The sequence below is a fragment of the Orycteropus afer genome, unplaced genomic scaffold (genome assembly GCF_000298275.1).
Source record: "Orycteropus afer afer isolate SDZICR_OR568_19922 unplaced genomic scaffold, OryAfe1.0 scaffold00028, whole genome shotgun sequence".
NCBI lineage: Eukaryota > Metazoa > Chordata > Mammalia > Tubulidentata > Orycteropodidae > Orycteropus > Orycteropus afer.
In genome coordinates this window covers 5135899-5153136 of record NW_006921615.1, presented here as the reverse complement: position 1 = coordinate 5153136, position 17238 = coordinate 5135899, and the positions used below count along the sequence as shown (strand labels likewise).

The following is a 17238-nucleotide window of genomic DNA, read 5'->3' as shown; positions in this document are numbered from 1 at the left end:
TCTGGAGTCAGGTTTTAAAAATAAGCACCAAGAAGAAGTCCTTTCTGTAGATAAGTTTAAGTGTCAGCAAAGATCAAAATGCTAATTCATGGAAATAACCAGTTTTGGCAAGAGTACAGAGAAGATGGTCAAAAAGTCCTCAGAAAGGAAGAGTCAAATGCATGTACTTTACATTTGTTTATTATGATAACATTTTATTTTGAACATCAAACATTGCACCAAAATATGATCCATTTATTTCAAGACAATTGCCTTTAACATAACAGAGTACTGTACTGATGTTTACAATTAATTTTTGATAACTTAAAACTTGTTAGTGGCACTGTTGTCTAACAATCAAATACTTCATCAAAAACTGAATTGTTAAATTTGAAAGCGTAAAGTTTCCCTCCCTTTCTTACTTTCAAAACAAACCAAAAAAAGTTGCTTTCACCTGGAAAGAACAGTTACTTTAAATAAAAACTCAATTTTTAACCAGTTTTATTAAACGAGCATGCTCTAAAAGCAAGGAAAATCCAGGCTTCCCAGAGTAAATGATACCTGAAAAGCTGATGAACTCCCCTGGGAGTCTGATCTTACCGGCTTTCAAAAAGCCAAAGCTTACTTGTTGGCTGTTAATTTGTCAAAGGCCTTGCCTGCACCTGCCAGAACCAACTGCAGGGGCACTCTCCAGGCAGAAGTGCTTCCAGTCACCAGTGAACTGGTGCTTCCTTGGGGCTTTGACAGAGAGGAGTTCGGCCAGATGTAAAAAAACCTCCCCAAACCCTTCAGCAGCTTTCATGTTAGAACATCAAACTAGTAAGTTTCTTCTTTCCAGGTGAAACTACGCAGATGTTCTCACACTGCAATACAGTACTCAGCACGGGGTAGTGTGCATGCTCCAGGTCCACATGTGTACTTCCTAAAGCCTGACAAGGATGCTAATGTCTACACTTCACAGAAGTACAAGCTTAAACACATGGACGTAAATGCAAATACTAAGGGTAGACTGGACCAGAAAGAGGGACGATCAATGGTGCAATCACTGGAGAAACTGACAGAATGACGCAGAAGAGCCCTCTGCCCTGCAGGCTCCTATGACACCCCCATCCCCACAAACATCCACAGGGCGATGCATCACGAACTCACCATCCCAAGGGCTTGTGTACAAACACACTCAAGGGCATCTCTCTTTCACAGAAAGAACAAATGTCATTTGTACTAAATGGCAATGGGTTTTTAGCACAAACTTAATACTTCCATTAACACTACAGTAATAGTAAATCATCTCCTTTCAGTAAGAAGGACTCCTTCAAAAAGGAAAAAGACTGACATTAATTAGCATGTACACACCACTGGGTCAACCTGCAGTGACAAAGCAACAAAGCCTATTGCTTATGGATACTGGGACAAAGGGACCAAGGCCCCCTCAGCACAGGGCTGGAGACCTGGTTTCCTAGCTGGATCCTCTAAGGCAGGCCTATGTGTCCAAAAGGAAGAGCTTGTGAGGAAATACACATCACCTAGTCAAAAACTCTATAGGTCAACTTAAAAAGGACTAAACTGTAAATTATGATTTTTGTACACACATACACAAAGGAACCCTACTAAGCTCAGGCTAAGTGCATAACACTCACATTCTCTCTCTACTTCAGTCTGTCAGGAGGACATGCTGATGGCATTCAATGATGTTTTACCAACATTACTAACTAGACCTGTGGCAGTTCAGTGGACCCGTGTTAGAGAGAGAAATAAAGCAACTGGTATCTGGTCTCTTAGGGTTTTAATTCATTACTTAGGCAGAACTTCACAAAACATAACCTGGTTTCCCTAATTTACTGTACATAAATACTTTGATCAAACTCATTAGACAATGAGTCCTGAAATATTCAAGGTGAGAAGGTCTGAACTGGAAAGAACACGTGCCTTCAGGTTTTGCCAACTGAGGACTGTATTCAAGAAATGTCAACATTGTCTCTGCATTCAACAGCATCAGGAAAAAGTAGCTAAATAAACCAGGGAATATCAGCTCTCCAATCTGGAAAAATCACCACCCTGTCTCCCACTCTGGATCAGTATGATTTTGGGTGAGGTGCACTGAAACGAGAACAGCCCACAATACAATCACAGGGGAAGGTGGGCCTGGGAGATGCTTGCCTGTCTCTGTGGCTGTGGCCATCTTTGGTCCTCTGAAGGTCTTCTCTCAAACACTTCTCTTCACTTTAATATTGAGGTGATTGTCAACACCATCCTGATTTCTCCAGGCTCCTGAAAATGACTGGCTAATCCCAGTCTGTTCAGACACTTGACATGCACTCATTACAGCCAGGTGAGAAAGCTAAGCTGCTCATTTCCTTTAAGGGAGAATACACAGGTATCCCTACAGGCCCATGTGTCTCAGGGAGACCTTGGCACCTGCCCCTTCTGCTGCACACATCTCTGGCTGATGGGAGCAGTTAGAACGAGGGCACACGGACGGTGAGGGGTGGTCAGTTCCAGAAGCCCTCTCTTAAACAGCTTCCATGGGCTTTATCCATGGCTGTTACTCCAAATGCCAAAGCCTAACTGCCGCCTGTGGCCTCAAGGAGCTTCACTGTGCTTCCCTGACAAATCTAAAGTGCAATTTTAGAAACTGTGTCCCCAAACCAGGACACCCCAAAGCCCACCTACAACAGGCAACAGTAACAAGGATACAGAAAAGGGTCTTCCGGGACAGAACACAATGGCACACCTGCATTTCCAAGGCCTCCCTGAAAACAGAGGAAGCTGTTTCATTTTTTTCCCCCCCCTGAAAACTCAATTTCCACTGATAAGATTTTTATTGAAAACATCAAATATATACCTCAAGATCCGTTTCTTCGCGATAGGTCTAAGAAATTACTTAAAAGCCTCCCATCATGTAGTCATCACAGATGAACAGCTTATGGTAGTTCAGTGTTAGAAACCACATTTGTAGGGATTTGCAGAGACAGTGGGCCCCATATCATCAAGGCTGCTCACGTGGTTCTGGGGCCCAGCCTGTGGTGGCTCATCTGGCACCCTGAAGCAGCTACCCTGCTTGAGGGTAGCAGGGAAGGAGTCCAGAGAAGCAAAGTGCATGGATGGTTTTAACCAACATCACTACTGGACCGGTGGCAGTTCAGTGGACCTGGGTTATTTACAGAAATGGAATCTCAGCTGCCCATAGGAAATTAGATCACTCTATGTTGTGTGATGTTTTGGTCCATTTTCTTTTAGCTATGCTTTCTTCCTTTTTAAATTATGTAATTAAAGGAGCACCTGGCACACAACTCAACACAAAGCACGTGTGAAGACTGACACAAGCACAGAAGCACAGGGCTCCACCTTCAAATCAGAAGCCCTCATGTTCCCTTCTGGGATACTGAGCTCTAGACATTGTCAAGCCTGAGAAGCCAACTTAAGGAGTACAGAGAGATACAGTCTAGCTCCTGGGAGCATCCCCTGTCCCTGCTTGGGAAAGTGTGTGCCTGGCTAGCACTGGTGTCTGGTCTGGCTCTGAAGTTAGCACAATGTCCTCTGTTCAGCAGAAGCCACTCACTTCCCTTCCTGCGAGGCTGAGTGACTGGGACCCCCACCCCTAGGAGGGATCTCTTCATGCCAGGTCATCCAGGCTCACGCTGGGAATCGGGTCTCGCCAGTAGCAGAAGGAGCTAAATTCTGGGCAAGGAAAGGCAGAATTCTGTTCTTTATTGAGAAGTGGAAACACATGTTCCACGAGCTCACTCAGCCTGTGATACCTAGATGGGTATGGGGAAGAAACACACAGGATGTTATTTCAAAATTAAAGAATACAAAATTGAATGTTACAATGCTATGTTCAGAAACAGGTTCTGCTACGTTCTGTCCCAGGGTACAGACCAGGAAAATTTCCTCATCAATGTCTAAATTAATGGGCAAAATGTACCACTCAAGAGACACAGAGTTGCAGACTGGATAAGAAAACATGACTCATCAATGTTGTCTACAAGAGATATACCATAGAGACAAAGACAAAAATAGAGTAAAAATCAAAGGTTCAAAAAAGATATATCAAGCAAACGGCAACCAAAAAAGAGCAGGAGTGGCGGTATTAGTTTCTGATCAAATTGACTTTAAGACAAAAACCACCGTAAGAGACAAGGAAAGACATTACATAATGATTAAAGGATCAGTTGAACAAGAGGACATAACCATAATAAATATCTATGCACCCAATGAAAGAGCCCCAAAATACATACATCAGACTTTAATAGAATTGAAAAGACAAACAGATGACTCCATTAGTCATAGTAGGAGACTTTAATACACCACTTTCAATGAAAGATAGAACTGGAAAAAAACAAAGATACAGAAGAACTAAACAACACAATCCACCAACCTGACCTTGCAGACAATTACAGAGCACTTCATCCAACAATAGCACAATATACGTTCTTTTCCAGTGCACATGGATCATTCTGCATGACAGACTTTATGTTAGGTCATAAAGCAAGCCTTAATAAATTTAAAGACACTGAAATACTGCAAAGCATCTTTTCAGATCACAATGCTCTAAAATTAGAAATCAACAATAGGAAAAAGAATGGAAAAAGAACAAACATATGGAAACTGAAAAACACCCTCCTTAAAAACAACTGGGTAATAGAAGAAATAAAAAAATGAAATTCAAAAATTCCTTGACTCAAACGAGAAGGAAAACACAACATACCAAAATCTTTGGGACACAGCCAAAATCAACACCTTAACCCACCATCTCCAACAATTAAAAAAAGAACAGCAAAAAAAGCTTACAGTCACCAGAAAAAAAGAATAAAGATTCAAGTAGAGATAAATGAAACAGAAAATAGACAATCAACAAGATAAGAAGTTGGTTTTTTGAAAAGATTAATAAAATTGACAAACCACTGGCAAATTTAACAAAGGAAAAGAGGAAGAGAATACAAATAACAGAAATAAGAAACAAATTGAGCAATGTTACAACAGAACCAACTGAAATAAAAAGGATATTATCAGGATACTAAGAAGAACTATATTCCAACAAATTTGAAAATCTAGAAGAAATGGACAGATTTCTAGAAGCACAATACTTATCAAAACTAACACAGACTGACAAAACAAAAGAAGAAGTTGAACAGGTCATAAAAAAATTACCAACGAAGTCTAGAATAATCAGTGATCCCTTCAACACCTGTTTTGGAGAACAAACATCCAGGCAAACAGGAGTCTCCAAATGACAGCTCTGCTACTTCAAGTCTGGTTAGGATCTGTCTGTCCCTAGTTTTGCCCTTGGCTGTGAAGTTGTAATGTACTTACGATGACTTGTTGCCTTTGGTCCTCTCCTGTATTAACTCTCCCTTGGGGTTCACGGTGAATATTCTACAGTCTGGAACTCCAACTTGTGTGTAAGCATAGACATCCTGCAGAAGGCGACAGTGGCATGGTAAGTACAGGGAGGGGAAAGCAGGAGACTTCTCAGTTCCTGGGGATTCAGAGCACTGCAGACAGAGATACTATATGGGAAATATGTGGAGCCGGGCATATTTCATCCATCCCAAACTAAAGAATGATGCCAAATCCAAAGGGTGCAAGGGGAGGCAGGAAACCTGAGTCACCAAGAAGGAGAAGCCAAGGGTTCTGGAGCAGGAGGGAGGTAGTACCTTTGCCTAGCCTGGGACCTGAGGCCCCATATGTGAGGCAGGTCAGTCCACTAGAGTGCTAGAAAACACTCATGCTGTGTGTGGGAGGATCCAGTGACATGGCTCAGAACCAATGAGAACATGAGTCAGAACGCTGGGGAAAATGAAGTCACAAAAAAACAGAGAGCAAGCCTTTCTTCACACACCAAAATTCTGGGGCAGGTCTCTACCTATAGGACCTTCCCAATGCTATAGGAATCTCAAACAGAGAAAAGTGACAACCTACTGAGCAGAAGGGATGTTCATTTTGTTTCTTGGTTTGGGAATTATGGCATGGATGTGCCCTAAAGAGCACATGTCTCTGGATTTCACCTACCACATCTGAATCCGAAACCTAGGAGGATACTTACGTTTGGGCGGTTTCCAAAGGCAGCATAGAAGGGTTGCTTAGATGGGGCAAACAAATTCTTGATGTCATTTAGACATTCAATTTTGAACTTCTCTGGTTTCTTTTCTATCACTTCCCTAAGAAAAAAGTTCAATTATCAAATATGAAACAGTAGCTTTTCCCAGTGCATGGCCCTGAATGGATTTCATCAAGTGTTCACAGCATTCATTTTTTTCAATCCTCTGGTATCTCTTTCTCCTTCTTCCCTCGTCAATCTGATGACTAAGAAAACATGAATGGTGGGATTTGGGAAGGAGAAAACGTGAGGATTCCCAAAACTAATTTTCTTCCCTGTATCTGAGAGAGCAGGTAGGAGTCATGTGTAAGTTAAAAGCTATGGTGGAGCCAGAGAACCAAGAGAGAAACATAAGCTCTCAGACACTTTCAAAGTGGTGACATTCCCTCACACTCACACTCGATTCAGGGACCCTAGGTCAACCTAGGCCCACCCAGCATGAACACAGAGGCAGCAGTTTTGCTGGGAGAAGTACCTGTGGAAGGCAGAGAATAAGCTGCTGGGGGACAGCATCAGAGGCCCCCGAGGCAAGATTATGCCCTTGTCATTGACCCAGTGAAGATAGCCACGAGTCATGTCAGCCATGCCAATAGCGCGGGCAGAACAGTACAGAAACTTGTAGCCATTCCTGAAAGAGAATACATCTACTTAGTCCACATGCTTTGGCTAAAGTGGGGGGAGGGAAGCATATCTTTTCATTTAAAAGATCCAAATAAAGTTCCTCTCACTTCTGTAATTTACCAGCAAACTAGTAAGGATTATAAAGATTTCTCCTTTCCATGGAAGGCACCACAGGGAAAAACAGAGGTATATGCAACTAAGAATTAAGCTAAATTTTTAAGTCACTGATAGGCTGCATATTCAGCAACTAGTCCATGACAGCCAGATTACAGTAGAGACAAAAACCTTGGTCCACCTATAAATCTGCAAGAAAAGACACAAGGGATCTTATTTATAAAGACAATTTGCAGAATGCAAACCACCACTTAAGATAAGGTACAAAATAAGATCTGGGTAACGGATATACTCATAACTTTCCTATCACAGCATGCTGGACTAATGCTTAAGACACTGTCATTTTTCAAATCAATTTTAATTTCAAGGTGTCAGGATCCATAAGGCCACGGCACTGCTTTCTCTTCAAAGAGTGACTGACAAGAGGATCTGAGGGTCTGAAAGGTGTACGTAGGATTTCCAATTCTGGCAAAGGAACTGTTACAGAGTGGAGCAGGTCTGAGAGGAGCTGGCTGCCTGGATCCAAACCTTTCCCAGAAAGCACCAGCAGGAAACAAGGTCCAATGAAAGTACAGCAACAGCAGGGAGGGGTGTTTAAGAGCTGAGTTCCCAGCCTGGGTGCTGCCCTGTGAGTACAGCTCACCCTCATGTGCTTCTATGCACAGACTAGAGGAAATGCCAGGGACTGACTGGTGGCTGCCTTTTAGCAAGGTGGAGGTGGTCACTGAGTACATAATTCACTGTCCATGTTTCTCAATGTGCATACCCTTCTATGCTGAGGGAATTGTTTCCCCTATGTGTACATGTATTACCTATTCAAAGAATTTAAAAATACTAAGTCAAAAATGAAAACAAACTCAACTGTTAAATTCCAGCAAAAAATAAGTGAATTCAAGCACTCTCATTAGGATTCCAGGGACCTAAGAACAGGCTCAGTTTGCCGGGGTCAGCAAGGACATATGAGAGGCTGACGACAGGAAAGGAGACAGGTGATGAGTGTATAAGTGCTGTCAACTAGTGAACAGAGGAGCACAGTACAACACCCTGCCTGTATAAAGAACATACAAACGAAACAAAGAAAATGAAAATTGCGGGCAAGTCACTCCAACATATAATCACCAACTAAATATAAACACAAAAATGTCACAATGCCTCAGAGATAATAGAGCATCACAATCCACACAAAGTAGCAAGATAAAGCAGGAGAAACAAAGGACCAGGATACCAACCCAAAACCCATCCTTGAGGAAGATGCAGCACTGGAACTCCCTGATAAGGAATTCAAAATAATTATATTTAGGTACCTTTAAAGGATTGAGAGACAGACCAAGGAAAACACAGACAAAACCCTAGAAGAATTTTGGAAGAAAATACAAGAACAAAATGACAAAATAAATGAAAAATTAAAATGATTCTAAATCTACAGATAGAAATCCAGAAGATTAATACTGAATTGTCAGAAATAGGTAACACATGGGAAGGGCAAAGGAGAAGAATCGATGTGATGGAAGACAGAATTAATGAGACTGAAGACAAATACCTGAATCCTTCTTTGGAAAGGGAGCAATCAGAAAAAAGATCAAAACGAAATGAAGAAAGCCTAAGGTTCATGTGGGATACCATCAAAGGGAATAACCTACGTGTCACTGGAATTCCAGAACAGGAAGAGAAAAATCAAACTACTGAGAAAATTGTCCAAGATTTGTTGTAGGAGAACTTCCCTGATATGATGAAAGATGAGAATATATCCATTCAGGAAGTCCAATGAATCCCAAACAGGATAGACCCCAAAAGAAAAACACCAAGATATATCATCATCAAACTCACACAAGATACATCCTCATCAAACTCACCAAAACCAAAGACAAAAAAAGAATCATGAGAGCAGCATGGGAAAAACGAAAAGTTACCTACAAGGGGCAACCAATAAGAGTAAGCCTGGATTTCTCGACAGAAACCATGGAGGCGAGAAGAGAATGGGATGGTATATATACAACACTGAAAGAAAAATTTCCAACCAAGAATTACGTACCCAGCAAAGTTGTCCCTCAAATACGATGGTGAAATTAGGACATTTCCAGACAAACTGAAATTAAGGGAATTTGTTAAAACCAGACCAACCTTACAAAGGGAGCCCTCTGGACAGAGAAGCAACACCAACAACAACTGACCATTAACACACATGATGATATAACCCAGAAACCAACCCAGCTATGGAAGTATCCAAAATAAATAAGCCTACAAGATTGTAAATAGGGAACCAGAGACACCAACTGACAAATGAGGACAACTACAAACCAAAAAGAGGGAAAAAAATCTGTGTCACTACAGAACTTCTAGATGGTGGGGAAGTCAAGACAACTACACGATAGAATGGACTGTTCTACACTTGGGAAGAAAACTATAAATCACAGGCTAACCTCCAAGAACAATGATAAACCTTCACATCAAAATGAAGGAGAGAACCAGCATAAATATTCAGCAAATACTAAAACAGCAATGAAGGAAGTGATAACATGATTCATAAACAAAACGAGCTCCGCATAGAAAAGTATATGGAACAAAGAAATCAACACAATGAAAAAAAGCACATGACAAAAATGACAGCAACCAATTCATATTTGCTAATAATTACATATCTGGCAAAGGACTTATCTCTAAGATCGATGGAAAACTCCAATCCCTCAACACCACAGGAATTAACGATCCAACTGAAAAATAAGGCAGAAGACATGAATAGACACTTCATCAAGGAGGATATTCAAGCAGCCAACAAACATATGAAGAAATACTCATGATTATTAGCTATTAGAGAGATGCAAATCAAAATAAGGCAGAAGACATGAATAGACACTTCATCAAGGAGGATATTCAAGCAGCCAACAAACATATGAAGAAATACTCATGATTATTAGCTATTAGAGAGATGCAAATCAAAATAAGGCAGAAGACATGAATAGACACTTCACCAAGGAGGATATTCAGGTGTTCAGCTAATACATGAAAAGATGCTCACAATCATTGGCCATCAGAGAGATGTAAATCAAAACAACGAGATATACCATCTCACCCCAGCACTCATGGCAAGGTTCAACAAAACAGAAAATAACAAATGTTGGTGGGGGTGTGGAGAGATTGGGACTCTCATACACTGCTTGTGTGACTGTGATGTGACACAACCACTGTGGAAAGCAATATGGCAATTCCTTAGAAAGTTGGAATTGGAGATACCATTTGACCCAACAATCCCATTACTAGGTATATATCCTAGAGAAGTGAGAGCCAGGATGGGAACAGATATATGCACGCTCATGTTCATCATAGCACTATTTACAATAGCAAAAAGATGGAAACAAACTACGTGCCCATCAGCAGAAGGGTGGATGACCAAACTATAGTACATACACATAGTGGAATGCTATGCAGCACTAAAGAATAACGTAGAGTCTGCAAAACACTGCATAATATGGATGAACTTGGAGGACATTATGCTGAGTGAAATAAGTCAATCACAGAAGGACAAATATAGTATTAGTTTGTTGTTGTGGAGGGTCAAGGAAAGGTTTATATAAGGAGGGAAACTTTCTTTGTTGGTTGCTAGGGGTGAGAGGGGAGGGGAGGGAACACTGCAAAAAAATAAATGCATTGACCCATGTCACTTTAATTTTGTGTATTTCACTGTACATAAATTATATTTCACTAAAATGCATTAAAAAAATTAAGTGAATTCTAGCTATAACCATAAACACAGAAGTACCTAACCTTCACAATGTTGTGAGGATTGAATGAGACAGTACAGGGAAAATCCATCCTATCATATGCTCCAGGAGAAGTGGCTGCCACTTCTGTTTTTGCAGCTACAAAAGAAGGGAAAGAGGAGCAGGGACAGCAGGGCCACATACACATGATTTACATGGACTGGCTGATATGGTCCATTTTTTTAGTTCTTAAAGCAAATTTCTAGCTCACTAGAGTGACTCGCCATGTTGGAATGAACACCTACTCGTTGATAGAATGGTAGAGCTTTGCTATACCCTGGTGAGTCCAATCTTTACCCAGTTGTGGGAGAATCTGTCCCAAAGCATCAGACCTAAGAAGAGCATGGAAAGAGAAATGTATTAGGAATCCAGTGTATAAAGCCAAGCTTTTTTTTTTTTTTCCCCTTCCCCCATTTTGTTAAATATGAGCTTCTAATAAATATTTGGTGGGCTGGGGGTCCAGTCTACAATGACTCCCTCATGAGGACAACCATGGATGTGCACTGAAGAATGGAATCAGGCTCAAGAGCCAGATGCTTATTTTCAGAAATCATTTACAACCACACATCTGCTTTATCTCCTTCCTAATCTCAACAGCTTCTTGCATTAGAATTTGGAGACCGCAGGACCAAATCTTTCCCAAAAAGTTATTTTCAACTTCTCCATTCATCTTCTCGTGTGGACTGCACTCATGATGTGTCTGTCAGTGCAGAATATTTACAAAATACCCAACCCCAGTGGCCAAGGACCAGACTGAGGGGTCTCCCCCTACCACTAGCCTGCACTCTCAGCACTCACGGTTGCTCCTCACCCCCCAGATGACAGGTATTGCTTACTTGGTTATTGTTCCATCGATGTCAGAAATGATGACCTTGTCATTCCAGTTCCACAGGTAAATGGTTCCTGCACAGCGGCAAGTACCTTGATACTGGGTTGTAATGCTAAATACAACATCATTTGGTCCATCTTGGAGCTTCAGTTTTGCCTTTTATAAAAAGTGTAAGAATAAAGAAAATTAGCTAAAAAACACACAGTTTTAACAGAATTTAGTATTTATAAAAAACAATTACTAGGGTTTCAGGATTCCAGCTACCCTGAGGCAGGGATGGTCTCCTTCCATCCCTGAGCACATGGTATGCTCAGAACAAGATCAGCTGGGCAAGCCATATCGAACACTGTTTGGGATTTCAAATGACTCTTCTGAATGCAAAAACCACAATTTCTCTTCTCTGCTCTTCCTCTGTACCTGAGCATCAATGCCCTGAGGCATAGCCTCCTGCTATTTCTAGCAAGACTCTTTTCATACTAAAAATGGGTAAAATTCAGGGAGTAGGAAATAAACAAGAAAGGGACAACTGTGTTTGAGGAAACAGCATTTCCCTAAGAGACAGTACTGGGCTGACAGTGTAAGATTCGCAAAGAAGTATGTTAAAGATTCAGACTCCCCAGGTCATCTGAGGTTAAGTGGATATGGGGGGAAGGCCTCTTCTACTGTACATGAAAATGCTTGCAGCATGCACTGTACAGCATTCTAAGTGCTTGGAACTGGAAGAGACTGAAGAGGAAGCTTGTCCTGGAATAAACCATATTGGATCCCTTCAGATCTCCCATGACTCACAATCTGCTCCGAGGAGAGTCTGAGGGACTTCTTGTATGAGGTCGTGTTGCCATGGATCAGACACTCCCCAGGAATGGGGTCCACTTTGATGGATTCTTCGAGCTCTTGGGATGCCTCATCACTTGATGAGTCATCTTCAGACAACCTACACAACATCAAACCAGTGACTGCTATTTTATGCAAATAACACACGTTCCACATTTTTGCCAGCCATGCAACCTCTCATATTTGTAAGCACGTTATTTACATGGGTGTGTTATTTATGAAAAATATCATAACAAATATGGAGCAGGCCATTTTACAAGACAGAATTTCCTTTAGGATCAGGAAAAAAAAGAAACCTAGAGCACGATTTAGGTTCCTAAAGGACCTACCAATCCATTCTAGGGATGGGAAGAGTTGCTCCCTCTGCCATTCTCCCATGTCAACAGGTTTTTTTAATGCCTGAAATACTTATATCATTAATAAGGCCCTCTCTCTTTACTCAGTTATAAGTGGAAAACAGTGCCTTTCTGGCTATGGCTTGCTATTTTCTGCTAGGACCAATGACTGTGAGCTAACAGGTCTACTATTATCCTTTTGATTCTTGCCCAAAAGTAGGTATGTTTTAAAAGGTACAAATGAAATAAAATATAATTGCATATACTTATTTAAAAACTAGTAAGATTTTATACATGCCTTAAAAGAAGATGGTATAGAGCAAGAAAATAAACTCAGACTCAGGGAGACTATTAAAGAGTTGGAGAATGAGAGAAGAAAAAAGAATTTCATCAGGGAAAGTAAAATGCAGGGCAGTAAACAAGAACCAGGTATATAGTGAACAATGCTTCTAAGGGCCAGCCAACTGAGATGTCCAAAGAAGTGCTACTTCTTCCACATAATGAAATGTCTCAGGATGTACTCAATCCAATCTTTCAGATTCTCTTTCAGATTTCCCTTTTGCGTTTGATAAAAAGCTATGAAGCAGTGATACAGGAGTATGACGTATCTTTTGTCAGCCCTTGCCCCCAAATCTTACAGTTCATAGTATCAGATTTCACGGTTTCAAGATTGGCACAGGTATTTAGGAAGCAGTGATGAGTAATATTTACTGCCCTAGGCTGTTGCTTTTCAGGAAGTAAGTTACTGCTAAGTAACTGAGTAGCATAAACAAGCCACCTATTATCATGTGTTAGCTAGAGAAGAGATGTTTCTGACTAAGAATTAGACAACTTAAATGTAATGGCCAAAGCAAGAGCAGCCCTAGCGAAGTGAACCCAGAGGAAGGGTAAAGCGCTCCCACCTGGCACTGGCTTGTTCTTTGGCCCTCGATGGCAGGTCGCTGGTTTGTTGTGCTTCAGATTTTCCCTCCTTGGCCTCTGGCAGCTAAAACAGCAAAAGACTAATAATGGCAACACATCATTTTCTTCCGTACCAACAAGCAAAAAATTCATCCGCAATCCTTTCCAGGGAAAAGCATAACTACTTTGTGAACCCATAACCTAAACATGCTCAAGAAAAAGACTTTCTCTAATTTGAGCCAAGGGACAGAAACTTGAGAAAGAAGTCACATGTTGCTATGCAGAAAGCTGTATCCCCAAAACCAGAGGTAAAAAACATTTAAAAGAGCCCATTTAACACAGCTGACCTAAACTTGTCAGGGTCCTTGGTAGAGAAAAAGGGGTACAGACAAGAAATTACTGGTACACTTCTTTTCCTGGGAGTGGCTCAGCACCTACTGGGGAGAACACTGGGAGGCAGAGTGAGAGATCGTGCTGAAATGGGCTCAGAGTCATCAATCACTAGAGCCTCATCTATGGTGACTCCAGTTCTGCCATTTGAAAAAATATGTAAACCTCCCTGACCCTCTTTTTCAGAGGCTTTGAGAAATCAAGATTTTATTTACTCTGTTTGCTTCTTCAGGTGAACCTGTCCTCCGAGTATTTTGTTAAAAGAGGAGAGTCTCACTATCTGCATCTGAAATAACCTGTAGGAGGAAATATGCTTTTTTTTTTTTTTAAATATCTGGAAGGTAACGTGGTGAGGTGGAGACAGGCTTTGGAGTCAAGACTCAAGCATCATACCTCATCAGTTACACAAATTCAGTCAAGTTATTCAGCTTCTTTGTGCCAAAGTTTCCTTATTAGTAAAATGAGAATTCAAAAATTTATACTTCTAACCTGGTGTAAAATTGAGAGGTAATGCACATAAACCACTTAGCATAGTACCTGCAGACAGTAATTGCTCAAAAATGCTAACAAATACTATTGTACTATGATGTTGTTGTTTTTGTTGTTGTGTGCCGTCGAGTCGGCCCCGACTCATAGTGACCCCTCGTACTATGATAGTATACATAAAAATCCAAACTCATTGCCATTGAGTTGAATACGACTCATAATGACCCCTGCTTGGGTTTCTGAGGTGTTATCTCTATGGAAGCAGATTGCCTGATCTTCCTTCTGAGGAGTGGCTGGTGGGTTTGAACCGCTGGCCTTCTGGTTAGCAGTCAAATGCTTTAGGCACTATGCCACCACACGTTACCACCAGAGCTCCTTATAATAGTATACATAGCCCAGACAGACGTCCTTATGATTGGCAAAAAATTGTTGTTCAAGATGTACTTCTTACCAACCCATGGAAACGGTTACCTCTAGATGGCTTACCTGTTTGGTCATGCTTTCTCTCTTACGCCAAAACCACCACCGACCAGATTTCTTTGGCATCTTATCTTTGACCCAGGACTCGACTGTTGCCTGGAAACAACCAACTTGGGTTAGAATGGGTAAGCCTTCAGTCAGCTATTTCCCACTACCGGCCAATAGGTGGTATCTTATTATGTAATGTGACTCCTCTCAGACCCGTTGAGCATCACCTCTGAAAGATGGACAATACCCAGCTTTTGTATAACCGGCTCTGAGTGCACCTCTGAAAGATGGACAATACCCAGCTTTTGTACAACTGGCTCTGAGTGCGGGAACAGGTCTGCGGGCAAGGCTAGGTGGTCTGCAGCACAGAAGCAGCTCTTCTTCCCCATCCTTGAAAACATGTTCTCCTGAGTTATGAGAGCAGACTAGGCTGATGATGCCTCTTTGGTACACAGACCGAAAGAAAATCTCCAGGTTTTATATAACAGGCTGACTTGAGGTCACTTTTGTTGGTGATATCACCCTCTTCTTGCTGCTTCTTCCAAAATTAGTAAGAGGAATAGTTTTCATTCTTTCTATATTTAATTTGCAGTCAGTTAAATCTCTCAACTTTTATAAACAATGATAAACTGTCATACACATCTAATATAAGAGACTAAAGAAGTGGCAGCTGGGCTAACTTCCTACATTTTGGGTACGAGATAATTTGAGGGAGTTTGTATAGCTATATGGACTCTTCACAACAGTACAGATGAAATGCAAATAAAATTCTGAATAGTATCCAAGTTTAGAAATATACACATATGGACTTCTACACATACTATATGCTGTCGATAGTTTCAAAAAGGCAACAAATGGTGAATCACCTCACCTTAGGCAAACTCTTCTGGAATACTTGCAAGCTAAGTATCATGGGAGCAGCCAAAGCCCAGTTATAGTAACTGTGAGAAACAAAAATTATGCAAAATCATTCCACACACACACACCCAACAGGTGAGAAAGAAGTAGAATAAAACAGGTAATATTGCTTTTTTTAAATAAATAAATAAATAGATGATCTGTGAAATTTTTGTCACATAATAATCTATGCTGCAAGCCAAGCTTCTCTGAATAGAGAAGCAGTAAAATCTATAAAGCAGAAAAATAACATTTAAATGCCTCATTTAAAAATAAAGTTGAGGCTTCACTTTCACTTCAGAGTCACTGCCCATTAACTCATTCATATAACATACTTTATAGTAAGGCAAAGTATAATATTTAAAACAGCACTTAGGAAAAAAACTGCAAGAGTATTTAACAGTTATAAAAGCAAGAGTAATTTACCGGTTATATATCCGTATTACAAGATTAGGATTGTCTATAAGTCCAGGGTTTTCTGCAAATTCATGATATGTAATGATATGCTCCATGAATTTTTCTGCAATATAAAATAATAATGATCTCTTTGGTTAGAGACTACATAAATCCCCATACAAGATCATAATAATACTCTGCTGCACTGCAAGAATTACAGCATAAGATGAAACAAGCCTTTTTAAAAAAAAAAAAAAAAAAAACTTATTTTATCAGCCCCCCCACCCCCTTTTCAGGACAAGAACACTTCTTTTTGATTCTCCCTCTCTTTTAGGAAAATAGATCATAGATGTGGTGAGAGCAATAGACACATATACATACCATCAACTGTAATGAAAAGACTTTTCTTTCTCATCAGAGGGCAAAACTTTTTACATAATGGAGGAATACTCAAGGGGTGGGGAGGCCTTACAGATTTAAGTGGCATGCGATAATGACGACCCACCAAAAATATAAACCTTACAACTGTTTGAACCTGTATTCTAGTATATTCAGGCTAACAATTTCTCACTCGTGTTGTTCTTTCAGGTAATCAATTTACTATTTCCTTGTAGTTGACATTTCTTCCACCTCTAAAACTCAACCAGTCTGAATTACCAATATCTGAAACAAAAGCATAAACACACTTTCCTGTCTGTTAACATAGATACACAGAGACATATGGTTCTTGTCAGGTGCCATCCAGCTGGTCTGAACTCACAGTGACCCTATGTATGACAGAACAAAACATTGCTGTGGTCCTATGCAATCCTACGCTTGGTCCTCACATCTGTTGCCATGCTTTGAGCCCACTGTTGCAGGCAGTGGGTCAATGTACCTCACTAAAGGTCTTCCTCTTTTTCACTGACCCTCTATTTATCAAGCATATCTTTTTCCAGGGACTGCTCCCTCCTGATAATATATCCAAACACCTTGAGACAGATTTCCACCATCCTCACATTTAAGGAGTTACTCTGGCTGTACTTCTTTTTTTTTTTTTTTAAATTAGGATTTGGGTGAAGATTTACAGAGTAAATTCACTTTTCATACAGCAGTTCACATATACTTTGTCTCATGTCATTGACCAAAATT

General features: G+C 40.6%; 1 protein-coding gene across 1 annotated transcript in view; it reads right to left on the bottom strand.

Annotated features, from left to right (window-relative positions):
• Positions 1–3592: 3592 nt before the first annotated feature.
• The window catches only part of LPIN2 (lipin 2), a 106128-nt gene continuing 92482 nt past the window's right edge, over positions 3593–17238 (bottom strand). The window contains exons 10-20 of the mRNA XM_007935416.2: positions 16138–16231; positions 15686–15755; positions 14833–14922; positions 13473–13555; positions 12191–12335; positions 11409–11557; positions 10818–10904; positions 6555–6707; positions 6026–6140; positions 5293–5396; positions 3593–3737 (exon numbers count right to left, since the gene is read on the bottom strand). Of these exons, the coding sequence (XP_007933607.2) occupies positions 3593–3737; positions 5293–5396; positions 6026–6140; positions 6555–6707; positions 10818–10904; positions 11409–11557; positions 12191–12335; positions 13473–13555; positions 14833–14922; positions 15686–15755; positions 16138–16231 (1235 nt within the window). The remainder of the gene's footprint in view (positions 3738–5292; positions 5397–6025; positions 6141–6554; positions 6708–10817; positions 10905–11408; positions 11558–12190; positions 12336–13472; positions 13556–14832; positions 14923–15685; positions 15756–16137; positions 16232–17238) is intronic.